This window comes from Marmota monax, unplaced genomic scaffold (genome assembly GCF_021218885.2).
Source record: "Marmota monax isolate L192 unplaced genomic scaffold, Marmota_monax_Labrador192_F-V1.1 WCK01_AAM20220418_F8-fsc00011, whole genome shotgun sequence".
Taxonomy (NCBI): domain Eukaryota; kingdom Metazoa; phylum Chordata; class Mammalia; order Rodentia; family Sciuridae; genus Marmota; species Marmota monax.
The window spans coordinates 11,521,081-11,539,476 of NW_026693082.1; the positions used below are offsets into that span (position 1 = coordinate 11,521,081).

At 40.1% G+C, this 18,396-nt stretch overlaps 1 protein-coding gene across 2 annotated transcripts in view; it reads right to left on the reverse strand.

Moving 5' to 3' along the window:
- Smad9 (SMAD family member 9) overlaps positions 1 to 17,779 on the reverse strand; it is a 68,370-nt gene extending 50,591 nt beyond the window's left edge. The window contains exon 1 of one of the 2 annotated variants that reach the window (XM_046454213.2): positions 17,661 to 17,779. Coding sequence is in view for 1 of the 2 variants with exons in the window: in XM_046454212.2 (XP_046310168.1) it covers positions 17,049 to 17,052 (4 nt within the window). In the remaining variant the exon portion in view is untranslated. Of the gene's footprint in view, positions 1 to 17,048; positions 17,258 to 17,660 lie in introns of those variants that run through there. The other variant, XM_046454212.2, reaches the window with a different exon arrangement.
- Between the last annotated feature and the right edge of the window lie 617 nt (positions 17,780 to 18,396).

Genomic DNA, 18,396 nt, shown 5'->3' on the forward strand with positions numbered 1-18,396 from the left:
TTATGACTTTAGGAGTAATGGCCCAAACTTGGTGATAGGATTTCATTCATTAAAATGGCAAATTCATGAAAAACTGAAGTTGCAGGTGATGTAGATGTGATGAAATCCATTTTGAACTTGCTGAGTCTGAGGTGGTGAGGTAGGTAGAGGGTTGGAGGGGGAGTAAAATATCACAGCAGAATTCAATCAGCAGTTCAGTTCAATATCTGGAGCTCAGAGAATGAGGTGGAAGAGGAGGGAAGGAGTCTCTAATTTTTAATCAGCATATAAAAACAGAAAACTATAGTTTGAATGAGACTGTATCATTCTTAAAAAGCAGAAGCAAAACAAATTTTATTGAATCATTCAAGTGGCCTTCTGATTGGTATTCCTGTTTCCCAGTTACCCCTCTGGGTTTATTTTTAACACCAACAGCCATGTCAACCCTATTAAAACAAATAGGTCAGTTCAAACCCCTCCAATGGTTTGATTCACTCCAAGTAAAATCAAAGTCCTTTCAATGGCCCTCCCAATTCTATACCAATATTTTTCTCCCCTGGTGGTATATTAGAATGACCCTATTTGAGCATGGATCTGTTACAGACTCTGACCTCCTTTCTTTCTACTCTCTCCCTACTCCTCCCACAAATGCCTCCTTACTTTCTCTTGAGCCTGCCAGGCATGTAACTACCTCAGAGCATTTACTGTTTTCCCAATACTCTTCCTGCTGGTATATACATACAGGCCATCCGCATGCCCTTCACGACTTTGCACAAATATCTCAGAGAAGCTTTCCTTAGCCATTTTATTTTAAGTTGCAGAATACCACCACTACACCACCAGCCCTTCCTTATTTATTTCCCCCCAGGGGCCTTCTCAGTAATATACTATGTGTCTTACTAACTTTTAAAAAATTTGTTAAAGTGAAATCACCCATTTTATAGAAAACAATTCAGTGGAATTCGGTACATTCATTATAATGTGCAAACACCACTTTTATCTAGTTGCAAAATATTTCCATCAAAAAAAAACAGTAAAATCACATATACATTCAGCAGTTTCCTCCTATATCTCCCTCCCTACCATGCCCTGGTAATGACCAGTATGTATTTGCCTATTCTGGATATTCAATTAAATCCTATAATAAGTGATCTTTTATATCTGGCTTCTTTAACTGGGCATGTTTTCAAGGCTTATTGACACTGTACTATGCAAAAGTATTTCCTTCCTTTTTCTGACCAAATATGCACCCACAATAAATAGATAAATTACACACACACACACACACACACACACACACCCTAATATGTTCCTCCATTCAGCCATTGATAGACATTTGGTTGGTTCCATCTTCAGGCTATTGTGAATAGAGTTGCTATAAACATTTGTGCACAAATATTTGTTTGAGCATCTGGCAGGGGGCATAAACCTAGTAGTGGAGTTGCTGGCTCATGTGATAATTCTGTTTCACTTTTTGAGAAACTTGTGAAACTACTTTCTATAGCAGCTGAACCATTTTGCACTCCCAGAAAAAGCAAAGTTCCAATTTCTCCACATCTTCACCAACATTTATTTTCTGTATTTGGGGGGTTGTTTGTCATTATAGCCATTGTAGAAGATGTAAAGTAGTGACCCTTGGGAGTTTGATTTGCATTTTCCTGAGACTAATGATACTGAACATCTTTTCATGAGTTTGACGGCCATTTATATATCTTCTTTATAAATCTGCAAGTCCTTTGCCTATTTTAAAATTGGGCTGTGTGGTGTTTTTTGTTGTTACATTGTACGAGTTCCTTAAATATTCTGCATACACAGACCATGAGATAACTGATCCACAAATATCTTTCTGTGTATTGTCTTTTAACTTTCATGATAATGTTCTTTGATGCACAAAGGGTTTTAATTTCAATTATTTTCTGTTCTTTTCCTTTTGTTACTAATGATTCAGTGTCATATTTTTAAATCCACCACCAAACCCAAGATCATCAAGTTTTATCCCTATATTTCCTCCTAAAAGTTTTATGGTCTTAGCTTATATATTTAGGTCATTTATCATTTCCAGATAATATTTGTATATGGCAAAAGAAAGGGGTCCAACTTTGTTTGTTTGGGGGTTGTTTTATTTTGTTTTATACATGGCTGTCTAATTGTCCCATGTTATTTTTTAAAGATGCTATTCTTTGCCCATTGGATGGTCTTGATACAATTGACAAAAACCAACTAGCTACAGATATTTGAGTTTATAGAATTTCAATTCTATTCCATTGATCCCTGCCAATCCTTATGCCAACACTATACTCTTTTGATTAATGTGAATTTGTAGTAAGTTTTGAAACTAGGAAGCATGAGTCTTCTAACATTCTTCTTCTTTTTCAAGATTGTGTTATATTTTACTTTTTTGGTTTTTTAAAGTGTTAGTTATCTATCTTTCTCCAAAAAGGGGAAACTTAGGAGGTGGATTTTTGACCATTTTGTTCACTGTTGTACATAGCACCTAATGGGCTCTGGCATATATTAGGTGTGTAACATTTTATATATATATATATATATATATATATATATATATATATTCTTATTTTATTTATTTGTTTTTATGTGGTGCTGCTGAGGATCAAACCCAGTGCTCTACCACTGAGCTACAGTCTCAGCCCCTAGGTCTGTAACATTTGTTAATGAAATAAATGAGCTCCTGAGATGACTTCATCTCTAGCTGAGATGAGTGTGAGGGCTGGAGATGTAGGAAGAATGGAAGAGAAAACCATGGCTGAGGGATTCCTGCTAGAGAAGAGTCCCGGGGGCAGGAAGGAGGAGTACTAAACCTTGACAGGAAAAGCAAGCAGCAGCCATTAGTCTTGTGTACAACTCTGTCTTTACTAATTCCCTTGCACTAAAACTAAAAATCTGTCACACTGAGTGAACACAGGATAAGGTAAAGTAGAATAAATAACAACGTATTGTTTTCTCTGAACTGAGAGAGAAATTAGCTTTTGCATCTTATCTCAAGACTCTCCAAAGCCTTTAGTGCATATAAATAATTCCTTTTGAAGAGTTAATAAAATTTTACAATCATATCAGAAAATATACACTGCAATGCAAAAAGTGCCACAGTGACCTTTGTAAGAAATTCTGAACAAAATCTTAAATAAACACTTTAATCATGTTTAGTCAAATTAAATAACTGCGCAGTGACATCAGCAAGTCTGAACACTGTTGTTGCTAATGGGACAGAAGCCAGTGAAGAAAAAGCAGAGCTCCAGGGAACATTTCATGCAGTTTAAGAAATTCAGCAGCATTTTTCTCTAATGCATATTATTTTGTTTCTTAATGTTAAAATATTTAAAATGTAAATAACTATGGAAGTCTGGAAAGCACCATTACTGTTAATATATATTATGTAAACTGCCACTGAATAATTGTATTTATCTTACATAACAGCGAATACTGCTGCTATGACAGCAAGCAATATATTGCCACTCTACAAATTAAGCCCATATGGTCCCATCTGTTTCTAGGTTCCATTACAGTATAGCAACTGTTGATTAATAAAGGAATTGATAATAAAGGACTGTTAACCAAATGATGCAATTGTGCCTCTTACTATTTAACTTTTTCAAAATCAACAATGGGTTGTCAAAACTTGGCAGGGAGTCTGACTTTTGAAGGAAGGAAGCTACCTACCTCCTGATACTCTTGCACCAATGAAGATATAAAACAGTACATGAAGTATATAAACCATCACTAAAATTGCAAAGCTCTGGGATTTCCAGGTGTTAAGCACTCTACTCAAGCCTCAAAGAAATGCACAATTGCTCCAGGCAATCATCTCAGCCTTAATTATGTTCCAGGCCTTTTACTCCTGGGACAGACATGACAGCCTAAAAGATCTTGTTCTCAAGCTGGATCTTCAACTTAACAACCAATACGCATGGGTGATTCATTGCCTCACTGGTTTCACTGCAAAACCCAGTTCAAGGGGTAACACATCTATTCATCTTTCAAACCCAGCTCAGATCACAGGTCTCTGTGACTTCCCCAGGCGGAATTCTTCTCAGTAGTGCCTCATATACGTTTCCAGCTTCACTTTTTTTTTTTTTTTTTTTTTGGTGGTGGTGCTGGGGATTGAACCCAGGACCCTACCACATGCTAGCCAAGCGACTGTCATTCATATCTGTACCTCCTCACATAAAATGGGTATTCAACTACCCATGTCATGACTATGACACTGAGGTCCAGTGCCTAGAATAGAATAGATGCTTGTATGTGTTAATTACTGGTAATTTCCTTTCTTCTCTCTACTTGGGATTTCTCTTGTTCTCATTCTTTCTTCACCATTCTGCTATGAGAACTCAGCTCAGGGTTTTAATACACTGGATCTCAGTTCTCAGTTAAGGAAGAGGGGTGTGATTTTGCATCCCAGAGGACATTTGGCAATGTCTGAATACAGACTTGGGTGTCACAACTTGGGGAGGGAGGTGCCACTGGGAGGAAGCAAGAGACGCTAATGCCACAGAGTTGTACACTTAAAAATGTTTAAAATTGTAACTTTAATGTATATTTTATCACAATAAAGACAGATTCCATTCCAAATGTTGTAATAATGTGCTTCATCACCTCTTCAAGGACTTTACAAATGAAATCTCCTTTTGCCAATTAGAGGAGTTTTTTGATAAACTTGAATTTTCCGAAGGAAAATAATGTGCCACTGGTGCATGGAAATCAGAAACCCTGTAAAGTAAATGCTGGAAGATCTTCATATCCCACAGGCCCAATTATACAGGTGACCCTCCTTCCACAAGCCTGCACTCTCTGAAGGACAGCACAGTCTGTGAGGTCCCTATGCTCTGTCTGCCTTTCGGGTCTTTCCTGTACTAAATGCCAATTCATGTAAACATATCAATTTTCTACGATGGCAGTGGTTTGGGGGAAAGAGGGAAGTGCTGTTTTAAAAATAGCATTTGCTTCAACACTGAGAAAACAGGGAAAGTATGGAATGATCTCTACAGAGATTGTTTTTCAAATAAGATTATCTATTTTCTATCTCAGCCAAACAACAATAAATTTATAGACCATTAATCAATATTATTCTACTTTCTTTTCTCAGAATCAGCTAATCTTATAAAGCAAATTATTAACCTTCTCCAGTCAAAACAAAATTAAATTCAACAGATATTCCTAGGTTCAACAACTATGAGCAATCTGAAAGAAAGCAAAAATATAAATTTCGTTTTCTGTACTAACACATCTGATATTAAAATTTGTGTTTAAACTTACTAAGACACCAGGATCTCCATGACTTCAAATAATTTGAAGCTCATTCATTTATAAAATTGGCTTTATGATCCCTCCTGGAATAGGAATATAATAGAACATACTATATGAGGACTATCATTGGGTTAACCAGATTTAAGTACACTATTTAACACAAGAATATTTGGAACTCATTTTAAAAATATATTTTTTATCATCACTCCTGGATGTGGGTACATTGTAATTCAGATGAAGTGACATAATGATTTTTTGAGTCTCATCTAATAAAAGACCACAAAATAGGCAACAAAAATAAGAAAAACAAAATTAAAGTTAATAAGTAAGTAAATTTAATTGGGTGGAGGAAAAAGCCAATAATACATACATAGTTTCACTTTGAAATTAGAAACACTACAACAACTACTTGATTTCTTATATTAATACTGCATTTCACATAAAACTGAAGGCCCTAACTAAAAGTGATTTATTGGCCCAAAGATGACTTGGTTATACCAGGCATCCTTGTGCTTGTTCTATGAAGTATTAAGGTAGACTGGTGTCTTTGGAACTTACACTTAATAAGTCATTTAGGAATAAGTCATTTAATCCCTGAGGTACAGTTCTCTTGGCCACTCATACAGTTGGATTTTTCAGCCAGATCATTGAAGTGGATTAGACATCATTGCGTTTTTTTTAATGATTCTTTTTTTTAAATCATTTTTCAGGCTCTCTTATTTTGTTTATTTGTATGTGGTGCTAAAGATCAAACCCAGCTCCTCAGATGTGCTAGGTAAGCACTATATCACAGAGCTATAGCCCCAGCAATGTAACTTAACATCTTTAAGTTTCAATGGAAATTTTAAATTATTTTATTATTATTATTATTATTATTATTATTATTATTATTATTTTGTGTGTGTGGTGCTGGGGATCAAAGTCAGAGCACTGCTCATGTTAATCAAGCACTCAACCACTGAGCTACATTCTCTGCCTTAAAATTATTATTTTTTAATTAAAGAGACAAAGGGGAATAAAGGGAAGGCAATGAGGATGGGAATAAGAAAGACAGTAGTAGAATGAATCAAACATAATTTTCCTATGTTCATATGTGAACACACGACCAGTGTAACTCCACATCATGTACAACCACAAGAATGAGAAGTTAGACTCCATGTGTGTATAATGTCAAAGTACACTCTACTGTAATATATAACTAAAAAGAACAGATAAAAAAATTTTTAAAGGACAAAAAAAAGAGGCTAGATAATGTTGTGGCTTGCAACCACTTCTTTTGAAGACAAAATAACTCTCCATTCCTGTTTGCTATTTTATTAATGCCAATATACAGCAAAGGCAAAATAGAAAGGGCATGAAAGCAGCGAGGAAGAAATCTAAAGGACATGCTTAATAGTTTGGGTCACTTTTAAGGTAGAATTAGAATGCTGTATTTTTTTCAGGCAATATTTTTAGTATTGAGCACATAATTGAACATTGTAATGGTAAGCAACACTCAAGAAAACGCCCACGTAATGGTAGTGAATTGCTTATCATTTCAATGTTCAATTATGTGCTCAATACTAAAAATATTGCCTGAAAAAAATACAGCATTCTAATTCTACCTTAAAAGTGACCCAAACTATTAAACTTGTCAGCATTCCAACCTATATTCTTTCTGGTATATGTTTGGAAATACTTATTATTAAGTTTGGAAGGGCCCATGATTTAGTGTTTCCATGAACAAGAGGCAACATGAGTTAATACATAAAACACAGGATTTAGAGAAAGAAGACTGAGTCTGCATGCTAGCTCCCTTACTAACTGTGATCTTCAAGTAATTAATTACTTTGATGTGGTTTCCCCCTCTGTACAATGGAAACAATAATCTAGACCTTTCATACAGAGATGCTGAGAGGAATGTGTGACAAAGCAGTTTAAAACTGTAAACTATTGCAATATTATTTTTCATTACTAACAGATAGTTATACTTTGGTTTATTTCTCCTGCATGCCTCATTGTAAGAGTAAAAACATGCCCCCTAAATGAAAAACAATCTCAAAAATAGATCAGAGATGAAAAGGGAAAAAAAGATAAACACTTGTATTGCTACTGCATTTATTTTAGACTTGGTTTAAATAAATGTATTTATATAATTTCCAAGCTTACTGCAAATTTGAGCATCAAACTGGGAGACAGGGATTAAGTTGATCGGATTTCCGATGCAGTAACAAAGTACCTGAGAAAAGCAACTTAAAGGAGGAAAGGTTTATTTTGGCTGACAGTTTTGGAGATTTCAGTCTATGGTCAGCTGCTTCCATTTCTTTTAGGCCTGTGATGAGCATCATGGTGGAGAGAGTGAGGGGAAGGAAAGCTGCTCAGCTCATGGCAGCTGGGAAGGTAGGATGGGGAGATGACATGGGGGGGATACCCTTTCTGAGCACACTCCAGGGACCTACTTCCTCCAACCTGGCCCCACCTCCTACAGTTTCCACTATCTGCTAACAATGCCATCAGATTATGAATCTATCAATGGGTTAATCCACTGGTGGTTTCAGAGAACTGGTGAACCAATTACCTTCCCACAGGCTCTACCTCTGAACACTGCTACATTTGGGACCAAGATTTCAACACAAGCCTTCAGGTGACACTCCAGCTCCAAACCAGAAGAGCGAAGCTCCCAGCAGGTGGTGCAACAACTGCAAAGTGACTTCAAAGCCAGGAGCCTGACCACTCTCCAACCACTTAGTCAAGCCAGAAACATGAAGCCACCCTAGACAAGGCCACTCATGTGCAAATTACCCTGATTTCTTTTCCTCAATCCCATATTCAGTAGGTCACCAAAACCTGATGACGGGCCCTGCCACATTTTGCTAGACATGTCCCACCCCAGACTTCCCTAGTGAACCTGTTCCACCTCAGGTAACTGCTCCTGCCCTCATCAGCCACCTCCCCAAGAGCCTCTACCTGTTAGGGCCCCTCACAGGATTTCATTCCAAGCCCAAAGAGGATCCCACCACACTCCTGCAAGACACCTTGCTATGACCTGCAGCACTATTCCTGTAAATTGAGATTACAGGTGCCAATATGTGTGCTTTAAAATGTTTTCCCCAAACCTCTACAAGTATGTATTTATACATGTCACATTTATAAAACAAGCACGATGGGGTGAGGGTGTGTACCTATGATCCTAATATCAACTTCAAGCAAAGCTCTTCAAAAGGGTAGCCTCTCCAGCCCACATTCCGCCTCATCTCCCCTCGCTCCCTGGATAATCACCTGCTCCTCCTGAACCCAGGGCTTCTGTGCAGCTATATGCTGCTCCTCCTTCAGGACAAAGTTAGAAGCCAGCTTCCTGGAAATCTTCCCATGTGCCTCCCAGGCAGTGGTGGCCATGGCTGTCCTCTGCCCTGGCTTCCTTAGCACCAAGCATATGCCTTTATAATTGCACTTGTCACACTTGACTCCTTCTATGTTATGTGCTTTCCCCAAAGATGCCGAGCATCTTTTAAAGTCCACAGGCCATGCCATATCATGATCCATACCACCAGGTCTAGCATGCAGAAGGCCAGTATTAACTGTTGAGTGAATGAAGGTAAAATCCAGTTTTATTGATAACATTAAGCTGTAAGTGATCAGTCTAACTTCTGCACTGCTTTGTTATCATGATACCATTATGCTGCATGTGATCAGTCTAACTTCTGCGCTGCTTTGTTAATGTGATACTGTTAGGTAGCGAGTCAGCCATGGAATGGGTGAGCAGGATAAGAACAAGGAAGGGCAAGTGAAAATCACAGGGAGCCTTATCTGACAGGCAAGCACCTAGAAGATGGGACTTGGTATGTCAAAACCTCCCCCTGCCTAAATTACATCCCCTTAAGAAAACCTATTGTGTCAAGATCATGTCATACCTGACCAGGTAGCCTGGACCCTCCCTGATCACCTAAACTATCACAACCTCCATCACCTTGGCAATTAAAACATCAAGACCCTCACAAGGAAAGCTTGCAGAAGGTCACTTAAAGGGCAGCAAACTGATTAAGGGGGCAGTAAATTGAGGCAAAAACACAGCGACTCCGTTTCCTTAAATTCCAGCTATGTGAGCACCACACCATCCTCTCTCAGAGGCAGTTCGTGCAGTTCCTATGCTGTCAGTCAAAAGTCAAGAGGTGGACCTGGATAAATCTCTGGAAACTTCCCTAGGACCCCCAATAAATTTGGAAGGCAGGAGAGGCATGCCAGCCTTCTTTTCTCTGAGAGGATCCACTCTCTACTTTGAGAATGACCCCTTTTCCATTTTCCTATCTTTTCCAATAGACTCATGCCTATTACTTTTAGTAAGGTCTGAAATCTATCTGGCATGATCACAAGAAGTGGGGTCAAGAAGGGGCCTCTGAGCTGTCTCAGTTTTGTGGCAAAATACAATTAATTGTGTAAAAAATTGTGTGTGAATTGTGTAAAAAATACACAATTTATAAACTATGTAAAAATACAATGAATTTCTTTGAAATTAAAGTGATCTTATATAAAACACCACTGGAGCACAAAAACCTGCAAAGTGTTAAGTGCCTATAAATAACATCCTAAATGTTATTTATGGCGTGTGGGCAATTTTAAAAGTTTTATTGATGTGTATATTGAGGGCAGTTTCCTGGCCAAAGGCTGCCTGAGGGGTGGGTTTACAAGCCAACAGAGAAGACTCACTAATAAGCTGTTACAGATTGCTGTTTTTGGAGCTCAGATTTATAACTGTGACAGACATCCATGAAGCAGTAGCAATGGAGTGTCAAGTTCCAGCGCACCTGCTTTGCTAGGTGTTAATGTAGCCCTTAAAATGAAGTATGCACACCACTGCAGTTTGTCTTCCCTCTCCCCCAGATGGCCCTTTGATCATGTCATTCTCCTATTCATGCCCTTCAAAGGTTCTCTTGGCTACAGGTTAAAGTTGAATAGTTATTGTCTGCAGATTAAAATCCAAATTGAATCTCCCCTTCCACCTTACTTACAAAAAAAACCCCAAACTATTCAGGAAAGAGAAAGGAAGGTATCAAGGATGCTAATATGAGGATGCTAATATGCTGGGGCTGAGTAGTTCAAGGTCAGATAGAGTCCCTTTCCTCCATGACATTACAGTGCACAGAAGAAACCAGAAATCGAAACGTGTGATTGGCACATAGGTAAAAGTGCACTATTTTAACTGTAATTAGAAGAGTACCCAACCAGCTGAAAGAGTTGGGGGAGGTTTCCTAGAGGGGGTTCAAACTCATGCTAGGCCCATAGCATGGCAGGAGGAGAAAGAGAGGATTAACTTCCTGACAGACAAGGCCCATAGCCTAGTCATATCCTCAGTGTCCTGACACTCTCACAAAACTCTATATCAAGAACCTCTGTCCCTCTTATGCCTTTTATTTTGCCTCTGTTTATATTCTCAAACCTCAAATGAGATCATCTTTCTTATCCTTGTCAAAAATGACTTAAAATTCACACACAGTAAAAATGGAATTCTAACCAGAAAAACAAGGAGAAATATATCCAGATATGATAAAGGATATTGGGAGCCTGGGGAAGTATTCTGATGTCTGCTTTCCTGATCTCCCTCATACTCTGCAACTAGGTGATAAAACCCTGGAGACGAGGATTTTATTTTTGTTTTGGTGACTTCATTTTGTGGATGTAGTCCCCCAAGACCTGGTTTGGAACCTTGTATACAATTAAAATCAACAGGCACAGAGTAAATAAAGATTGCATGAATAGCCTATAAAGCTCCATAAATGTACAAGGCCCACATTTGTGTGTGTGTGTGTGTGTGTGTGTGTGTGTGTGTGGTATGTGCTGGGGATTGAACCCAGGGCCTTGTGCATGCAAGGCAAGCACTCCACCAGCTATATCCCCAGCCTCCAAGGACCACATTCTAAAGCAATTTCTACATCCACAACATCCTGATATTTTAAAACCCTGAAATGAAATCCACACAACATCCTGGGGGGAAAAAACACACAAAAAATATGTACTTAGAATATCTTGCAATGAATTTAGGCGAAATGACAACAGAAAGAAATAGAACAGTATAATGTGTACATTCCACTCCTTTAAAATAATATCTAGGCACCAACTTCTCATTGTTTGCAAACACAGCCAACACCTAATGATGGCTTTGCACAAACACATAATTAGTCAATGAGCTGTAAGGAAGCATTTCTGTATACAAAATTTTTGCATTCAGCAAAAACAACTCCTGTTCCTGAAAATGAAATTCTATCACCACTAGAAAACAAGGCAAGAATGATAAAAATCCATCAAGAGAAAGAAAACCTCATGGGACCTTAGACCTTTTTAACCTAAAACATTTTCTTACTTTCCACATTCCTGAGCACTATTTTTGGCTTTAGTGGTCACTCATATCATTAACAAGAATCACTCCTACTGTTGATCAGTGGTGGTTTCATTTCATGAAGAAGCTGTACTCTATTTCTAGGTTATCACTTAGAAATCAGAATTCATTTTCCCACAGACACAATGTTGTGAGTGCTGATGGACTTCCCTGGCCAGCCCACAAAGACCTTCTTCCTTCCTAAAGCAGGCGGCCTTGAATACTACTAACCCCAGGCCAAATGTGATGCTTACCCTTGGCATCTGCCCACCTGCTTTCTACAGCACTCTCCCCTTACTCCTGAGTAACTCACACCTTCACAACTGCACTAATTTCAAGGTTATAAATTACTTACTCTTCCTCCCTCCCTAGCCAATCAAACACCAACTCTCTCCTATGCGATTCTCAGCAAACAAAAAGGCAAGATGAATTCATGGATTTATAATGAAGTATAAGTAATGGGAGAAGTCAAATATGCTACCACATGGACGAAGACAGAATCTTCTAATCCTTTTCTGAGTTCTCACTATTTTCTGAAACGTGATCACTGCCAAGTCGGTTTAGATACAAAAGTTCACAACACAACTGCTCACACTTGTATCCAACTCTCCTTAAAAAACAGATCTGTAAGGGCTGGGGCTGGGGCTCAGTGGTAGAGTGCTTTTCCTAGCATGTGTGAGGCACTGGGTTCAATTCTCAGCACCACATATAAGTAAATAAATAAAATAAAGATCCATCAACAGCTAAAACAAAAACAAAAACAGATCTTCAAGTCTGCTCCACACCTTCTACAGCCCACAAGACCTTAGGACAAAATCCTTCAAGGACTACATTAACCATTTAACATTTACTGCATTTCGTCAAAACAAATCCAAAGATATGCATGCACACACTAAGCAAAGACGGGCTTCTGAACAATTTGACAGATTTAAAATGAGAAACATTAGGCTGCATGGAAGAAGATATTTGATGGATTAAAGTAGGGTTTAGAAGGGGAAAGGTCTGCATTATCTAGTGATGGGCTACTGGGATCTGTGAGTTTAAGTTCTATTCCCTGACAGTGTTTGCACTTTCCTGCTTTCAAGCCTTCTCAACTCAGAATCCTAGATGTCACCAATGTAGTAGAGTGACCCCACAGCATATGTGTACATTCCAGATTCCTCTGTCCAGTGGTAAAAAACTTGGAACTGGAGTGCTGGAGTAAAAGGTTATTTCTGGCAATCCTTACGTTTGTAAACCAAAGACTGCTTTTCACTACTACTGCCCTAAACCATTCCATAATGGAGGGATGCACGTTTCCTATTTATAGTCCCCCTCAAACTTAAACTTCAAAAAGAAGAAAAAGGAAGATATTAAATATTAAAGATATTAAATATTAAATTTCCCCAATGGGAAGTTCATGTAAAGATAATTCTATCAGTGATGTAAGCTAATGAGAACACCAGAGTCCATAGGGAGAGTGAGAGAAAGACGGGGAGAAAGGGGAAGAAAAAGAAAAAAAGAGAACAGAATTTGATTTTTGGTATTTTTAAAAAGAAATTGAAATTGTCATTACAGGAAAAATCAGAACCATGTAGGTCTACTTTATATTTATTTTATGGGTTCAACCCTTTTTCTTTAAATTAAACATAGACTGTGAAATAAGGCCAAAGAACCATAACCTTTCCAATGCTTATGCCTTCTGAAGAGCTACCGCCCTGCGCTGACACATTCGTAATCTATTTCTTAACAATTCTGCATTTCATTTTAAGTCAAATAGAATTTAAATTGTAGAATGTATTCTCCTTGATTCTTGGAAAATTGATTTCAAGTTGATTAGAGCCTCCCGATTAAAACTGTACAATCACATATGTTAACCAGGCATGATACTTACACACAGATTCTATTTTTTTACATTACTGTGTATTAACACTATTAATACCGAATCAATGAACACAACATGATGAATGTTCAGATGGGATTTAGTATGGTTTGGTAATGCACAAGCAAGGGAGAAGGGAGACACAGTTCTCTGACAAAGCTGATAAGACCCTTTATACATTCAACCCCAACAAAGCTTAAGCTCATCTCAGGGACCCTCTGCTTTCTTTCTGTGAGGGGAGTTTGAAACACATACACTAAAACAGTATCAATTTTTATGTGGCTATTGGTGGGAGGGGGAGTCAGCATATCGTGTTAGCAATGTTCTATGGAATCACATTAGAGTTTCGTGGTGGTGGCCGTATCACGTTAAAATCTGCCTTTTCTTTTTTCTAAATGGCTTCCATTGTGTATTTAGTGAATCTGATATGGAAATTGCTAATGCAATAAGGGTATCATAGAACCTTTCCTGACTGTAATGCTCAGCCACAATATTCCAGAGGAGGCCCAACTGGGCAGGGGGATCCCAGGCTTTTTGTCACAGTCTCTTGACAGGTCCTTAGCTCCAGGTCAACACTGGCTTCTTAAAAGATGGACCTTTCAGACCTATTCTACCGGTGAAATACTTTTACAGATTTTTATTTCAGAAGGGACCACGGGTTCAGTGAAAATATTTGCCATTTAATTACTATTTATTGACTGACTACTCTATAGGGCTCTGTGGTCAGCATTATGGGAATTAAAAAAAAAATAGATGAAACACAACCCCCCTCCCTGCATGGATCTTGTAAGGATCATACCAGAGGAAGAAATAAATTAGTGTATGAGTAAATAATTCAAGACACAACAAAAGTGGAAAAGAAAAAGAGCCACAGAAGTTGGAAGGAGGTCACACCTGGCACAAGAGCCACCTACAGAAGGCAGCATCTGAAGGCCATACACACCAAGGAAATTGCTGAGGATCTGGTGGGAGGTGAGGAAGCAAGGGAGGACTATTCTATGCCTTAGTGTGAGTAAAGTTACAGAGAAAAGAAAAGGGTATGCATGGAAAGCTATAATTAACTCTTTTAACTGCAGTATAAAAGATGGAAGGACTGGGAAGAAGAGCCCAAAAAGTGGTTTGGGGGCTAACACCTAAGGAGTCCAGTGAATGAGGCAGACGAGTGTGACAGTGGTGATCAGCAAGGTTTTGGGGTGAGAAGTACCAGGATGAAGAGCACTAGGAAAAGCAAGCAAGCATCCCTTAAGTTTCTTAAAAGATAATTTACAGGATTTTAAAAGTTAGTTTATTGCCAGAGAATATTTGTTTATATTTTGCTATGTCATTACTCTTCACATATTCAGTTGATAGTATAACACAAAATTTTACTGAAAAAATTATTATTATAACAAGTACTTATAAATTTATTGTTCATTTTCTTTATTTTTGCTTTACAATAACTTCTCAACTCACTAGCAACAGTAACCAAGGAAATATAAATCCAACAGGCTAGAATTACAACAATTTGAGGAGATTTGTGTTTTCAACATACTGCTATAGTTATTGTTTTATTGGGACACTTCCCCATTTCTGAATTTTTCTCTACTTGTTCAAAACAATAAACAGAAAGTCTGCACTAAACTTCAAAAAAAAAAAACTTTAACATTTAATGTAGTATACAAAATAAAACCAAAACCAGCTATTTGTCATTACCTTTACCTATCCTTAAATCGGAGAATCTAGAGAATTTTCTGACATATTAAAGTGTCACACTGAACACACTGAAACTACTACTTTATTTATCACTGAGTAAATGTCAGATATAAACTGATCTGTTGCCTTCATGCTATAGTGACCACTTACTAAACATCAGCCCTCCAACTAAGCAAAGCCTATTGCACTCTTTAATCAGAATTAAACTATTTGCAAAATTAAAATTGACTATTTTTATTCTTAGGAAAGAATTTCTTGATAATTTTCTCCTCCAACTGACCACATGACTGAAAAGGATAAACAAATCTACCATTTATTTATTAATTACAGATACCCTTAGTAATGTTTCATTAAGAACAATCCAAAACTTTTCTTTCTCATACCATGTCCTTGTCAATCAGAGATGCAGTAGTTGAGATCTATGGATATTTTCTGATTACTTGTAATTTGGGTATATACAAGTAAGAAGAAAAGACTGTAAAAGGAAAAAAAGTCCAAATAGCTTATGTTGACTTTAAAACGGCTGATGTCAAAGATGTGAGAATTGAAAGTAATTAGTGGGTTAACCTAAATTTTATCTTTGATTTTTCAGTAAACATGGTACTGATAAAAACAAGCCTGCACAGATCAAGAACATGTTGGCATTCTCTTAAGCATAGCTTGAAACCACAGAGTTCCAGCATAAAACAGCTCTGACAAAGATAGCCAATCAAGCATAAAAATGGGAGTTGGTTGTGTCAGAATACATGGAGGCCTAAAGGCTGTCTCCTGGAGAGTTGTCCTGCCATCAAGGAAGGTGATTCTGGCCACTAAAAGTTGTTTTTCTGATATATTATTTAAAACTTCTGTCATCTTATCATATTTAAAATGTTCCTTATTTATAAATGACCACATGGGTTTCTTATCTGCAGTGTCCTTGGATAACCACAAACTTGAAACAGGTCCCAAATCATGTTCGTGGTTTCCTACAAAGAAAGGGGAAACTTATTTATTCCATCTTTGTCTATTTGGAGTGGGGAAAGTGTTTGTGTTTTATTTTTACTTCCTTTTTAAATATAGATAGATCACTAGTTTTTAAATGTAAACATCCAATGGCATTCCCTCACCCTGACAGCCATCCTAAGGCAGAAAGCAGTCTGGAGTACTCACATTTCACTCACCCAGAAGATGCTGCGAATACTCCACTGTTACTGCCTAGGAGGTAGCCCTATTAAATGTCTTTACGACTTTACAACTATCCTCCATTATCCTTGCTAAACCACATTTCCAAAAAAATCATCCGAGAAATCCAGCAAGCCACTGAAATGTACTTGTAAATTGGATCCATCGAAAGCAATCCAAAGCGTCTGTGGGTGTGTAGCCCACTGAATTACTGGGTAAAGAACTTACATACAATTTTGTTCCAAAACCAGATCTACATCATTTGTAGCTTATTTTTTATTTCTCCAGCCCAGAAATAAGTCAACAGAGTATTTCCAAACTATCATTTCGAATTTCCACGGTCAAGGGTGGGAGGAGGAAGAAGAGAAGACTTGTTAGCGATTAACCATCCATAAAAATGTTTCCCCCGCGCTCCTCCTTCCGATCACAAAGCTGGCGTCAGTCAGTCTCCTGTATCTGTCCCCCACCTCGCCCCCCTCCCCTCTGCGGAGAGCTGGCACCGAATGGCAGGCGAAGGAAAAGACAAACATCCCGGCTCCGAAAGCGATCCCAGCGTTAGCCCAGCGACACTTGAACAACATTCCTAACTTTCTCCCGTCACTTCGCGTGCCCCAAAGGTAAGCAAAGTTAAAAAAAAAAAAAAAAAGTATAAAATAGAAGGCCAGCGAGCCAAAGGGTTTCCGGGAAGTTTAAAACATTTCCTCCAAAGAGCTACAACCTAATCTAACACACACACACACACACCCATTTATCCACTGTCCCAGCTCTCCAGCTACAGCAAACGGTTACTCAGCTCCAGTCTGGGATCCAGAGCGTCTGTTCTCGGGGTGCTGCCCAGGCGCAGTGCTCCGGCCACCCGAGGACCGCCAGGGCGCATCTCTGCTTACGCCCTAGGCCACGGCCCCGCCCGACCGCCGCCCCCCGCTGCGGGACAGGCATCCTCTGACAGGTCCCAGGTGCTCCAGACGCCTGGGTGGCAGCAGGCGCGAAAAACGCGCGCGTCTCCCGGGCGTCGGCGATCGGCGCGGCCAAGTCCTCGGAACAGTGCCCCTCTTACCCCTCGCCCATCACACCCTCCCCACGCCAGACAGGCTCTCCCGAGCAACACAGGGATGAAGAGTACCAAGAGCCAAACCACTCAGCAGAGGACCTCAAACACTTGCCCTGTGCAGAAGGGAAAAAAAAAAAAAAAAAACTCAGCTACACACACACACACACACACAGCGCGCCGCCGAGGAGGCTATCTCTTACCTGTCCCCACGATGTCACTCATCCCGCCCCCCACCCCAGGTCTGACTGTCCCCCGCCCCCTGCCGTGGGTCCCCTAGGCTCCCGCTTCGAGCACCGCGCACTCACTGCCTGGCTGCGCGTGCCCACAGGCTGCAGGGCCCGGCGGCGGCGGGGACCGAGACAGCGGCTGCAGCGGCGGCGGCGACGGCGGCCCCAGCCGGCGTCAGTCAGACTGGAGCCGCGAAGCCTCATCGCCCGTATTAGTGCGCCGACCTGGAAAGCCGCCAGCGAGCCCTACTCGCCGGCCCGCCCCGCCCGCCGCCGCGCGCGCTGGCCGCTCGGGGAGCCGGCGAGGAGGGGACAGCGCGGCCGCGGGCAAGAGGCGGGGGTGCAGCCGGCCCCACAGCCACGTGCGCGGAAACTGGCGGCGGCGGCCCCCGGGGGTGTGCCTTGCAGCCGCGCGCCGCGCAGTGGACCCCATCCCTGAGCGTACTCCGTGTTCCTGAGAGACCCTAGGCTCGCCCCCTGCCTGAGATCACACCCTGCAGGGGGCGGCTCCAGCCCACGGGGTCACATCAGGTCTCCTTCTTACCCCCCGCACCCCGTCATCCCCAAGACTTCTCGCCTGAACCTTGAGCTCCCGATGATGGATTGTTTTCAGAACGAGAATACAGGACCACCAACAAATCAGTCTGAAAAGGCCTCCTGAGCCGCTGTTTCTGGGCCCTGTTGGGCGCTGTTATTAGCTATTTGTTCCTTGTTTGCTTTTCAAAGTAAAGGAGATCCCTACACCCATCAAAAGTGCCAGAGCGATAGGCTTGTCCTGGCCCAGGCAGAAGAAAATCTAAACACTCTGAGTGGT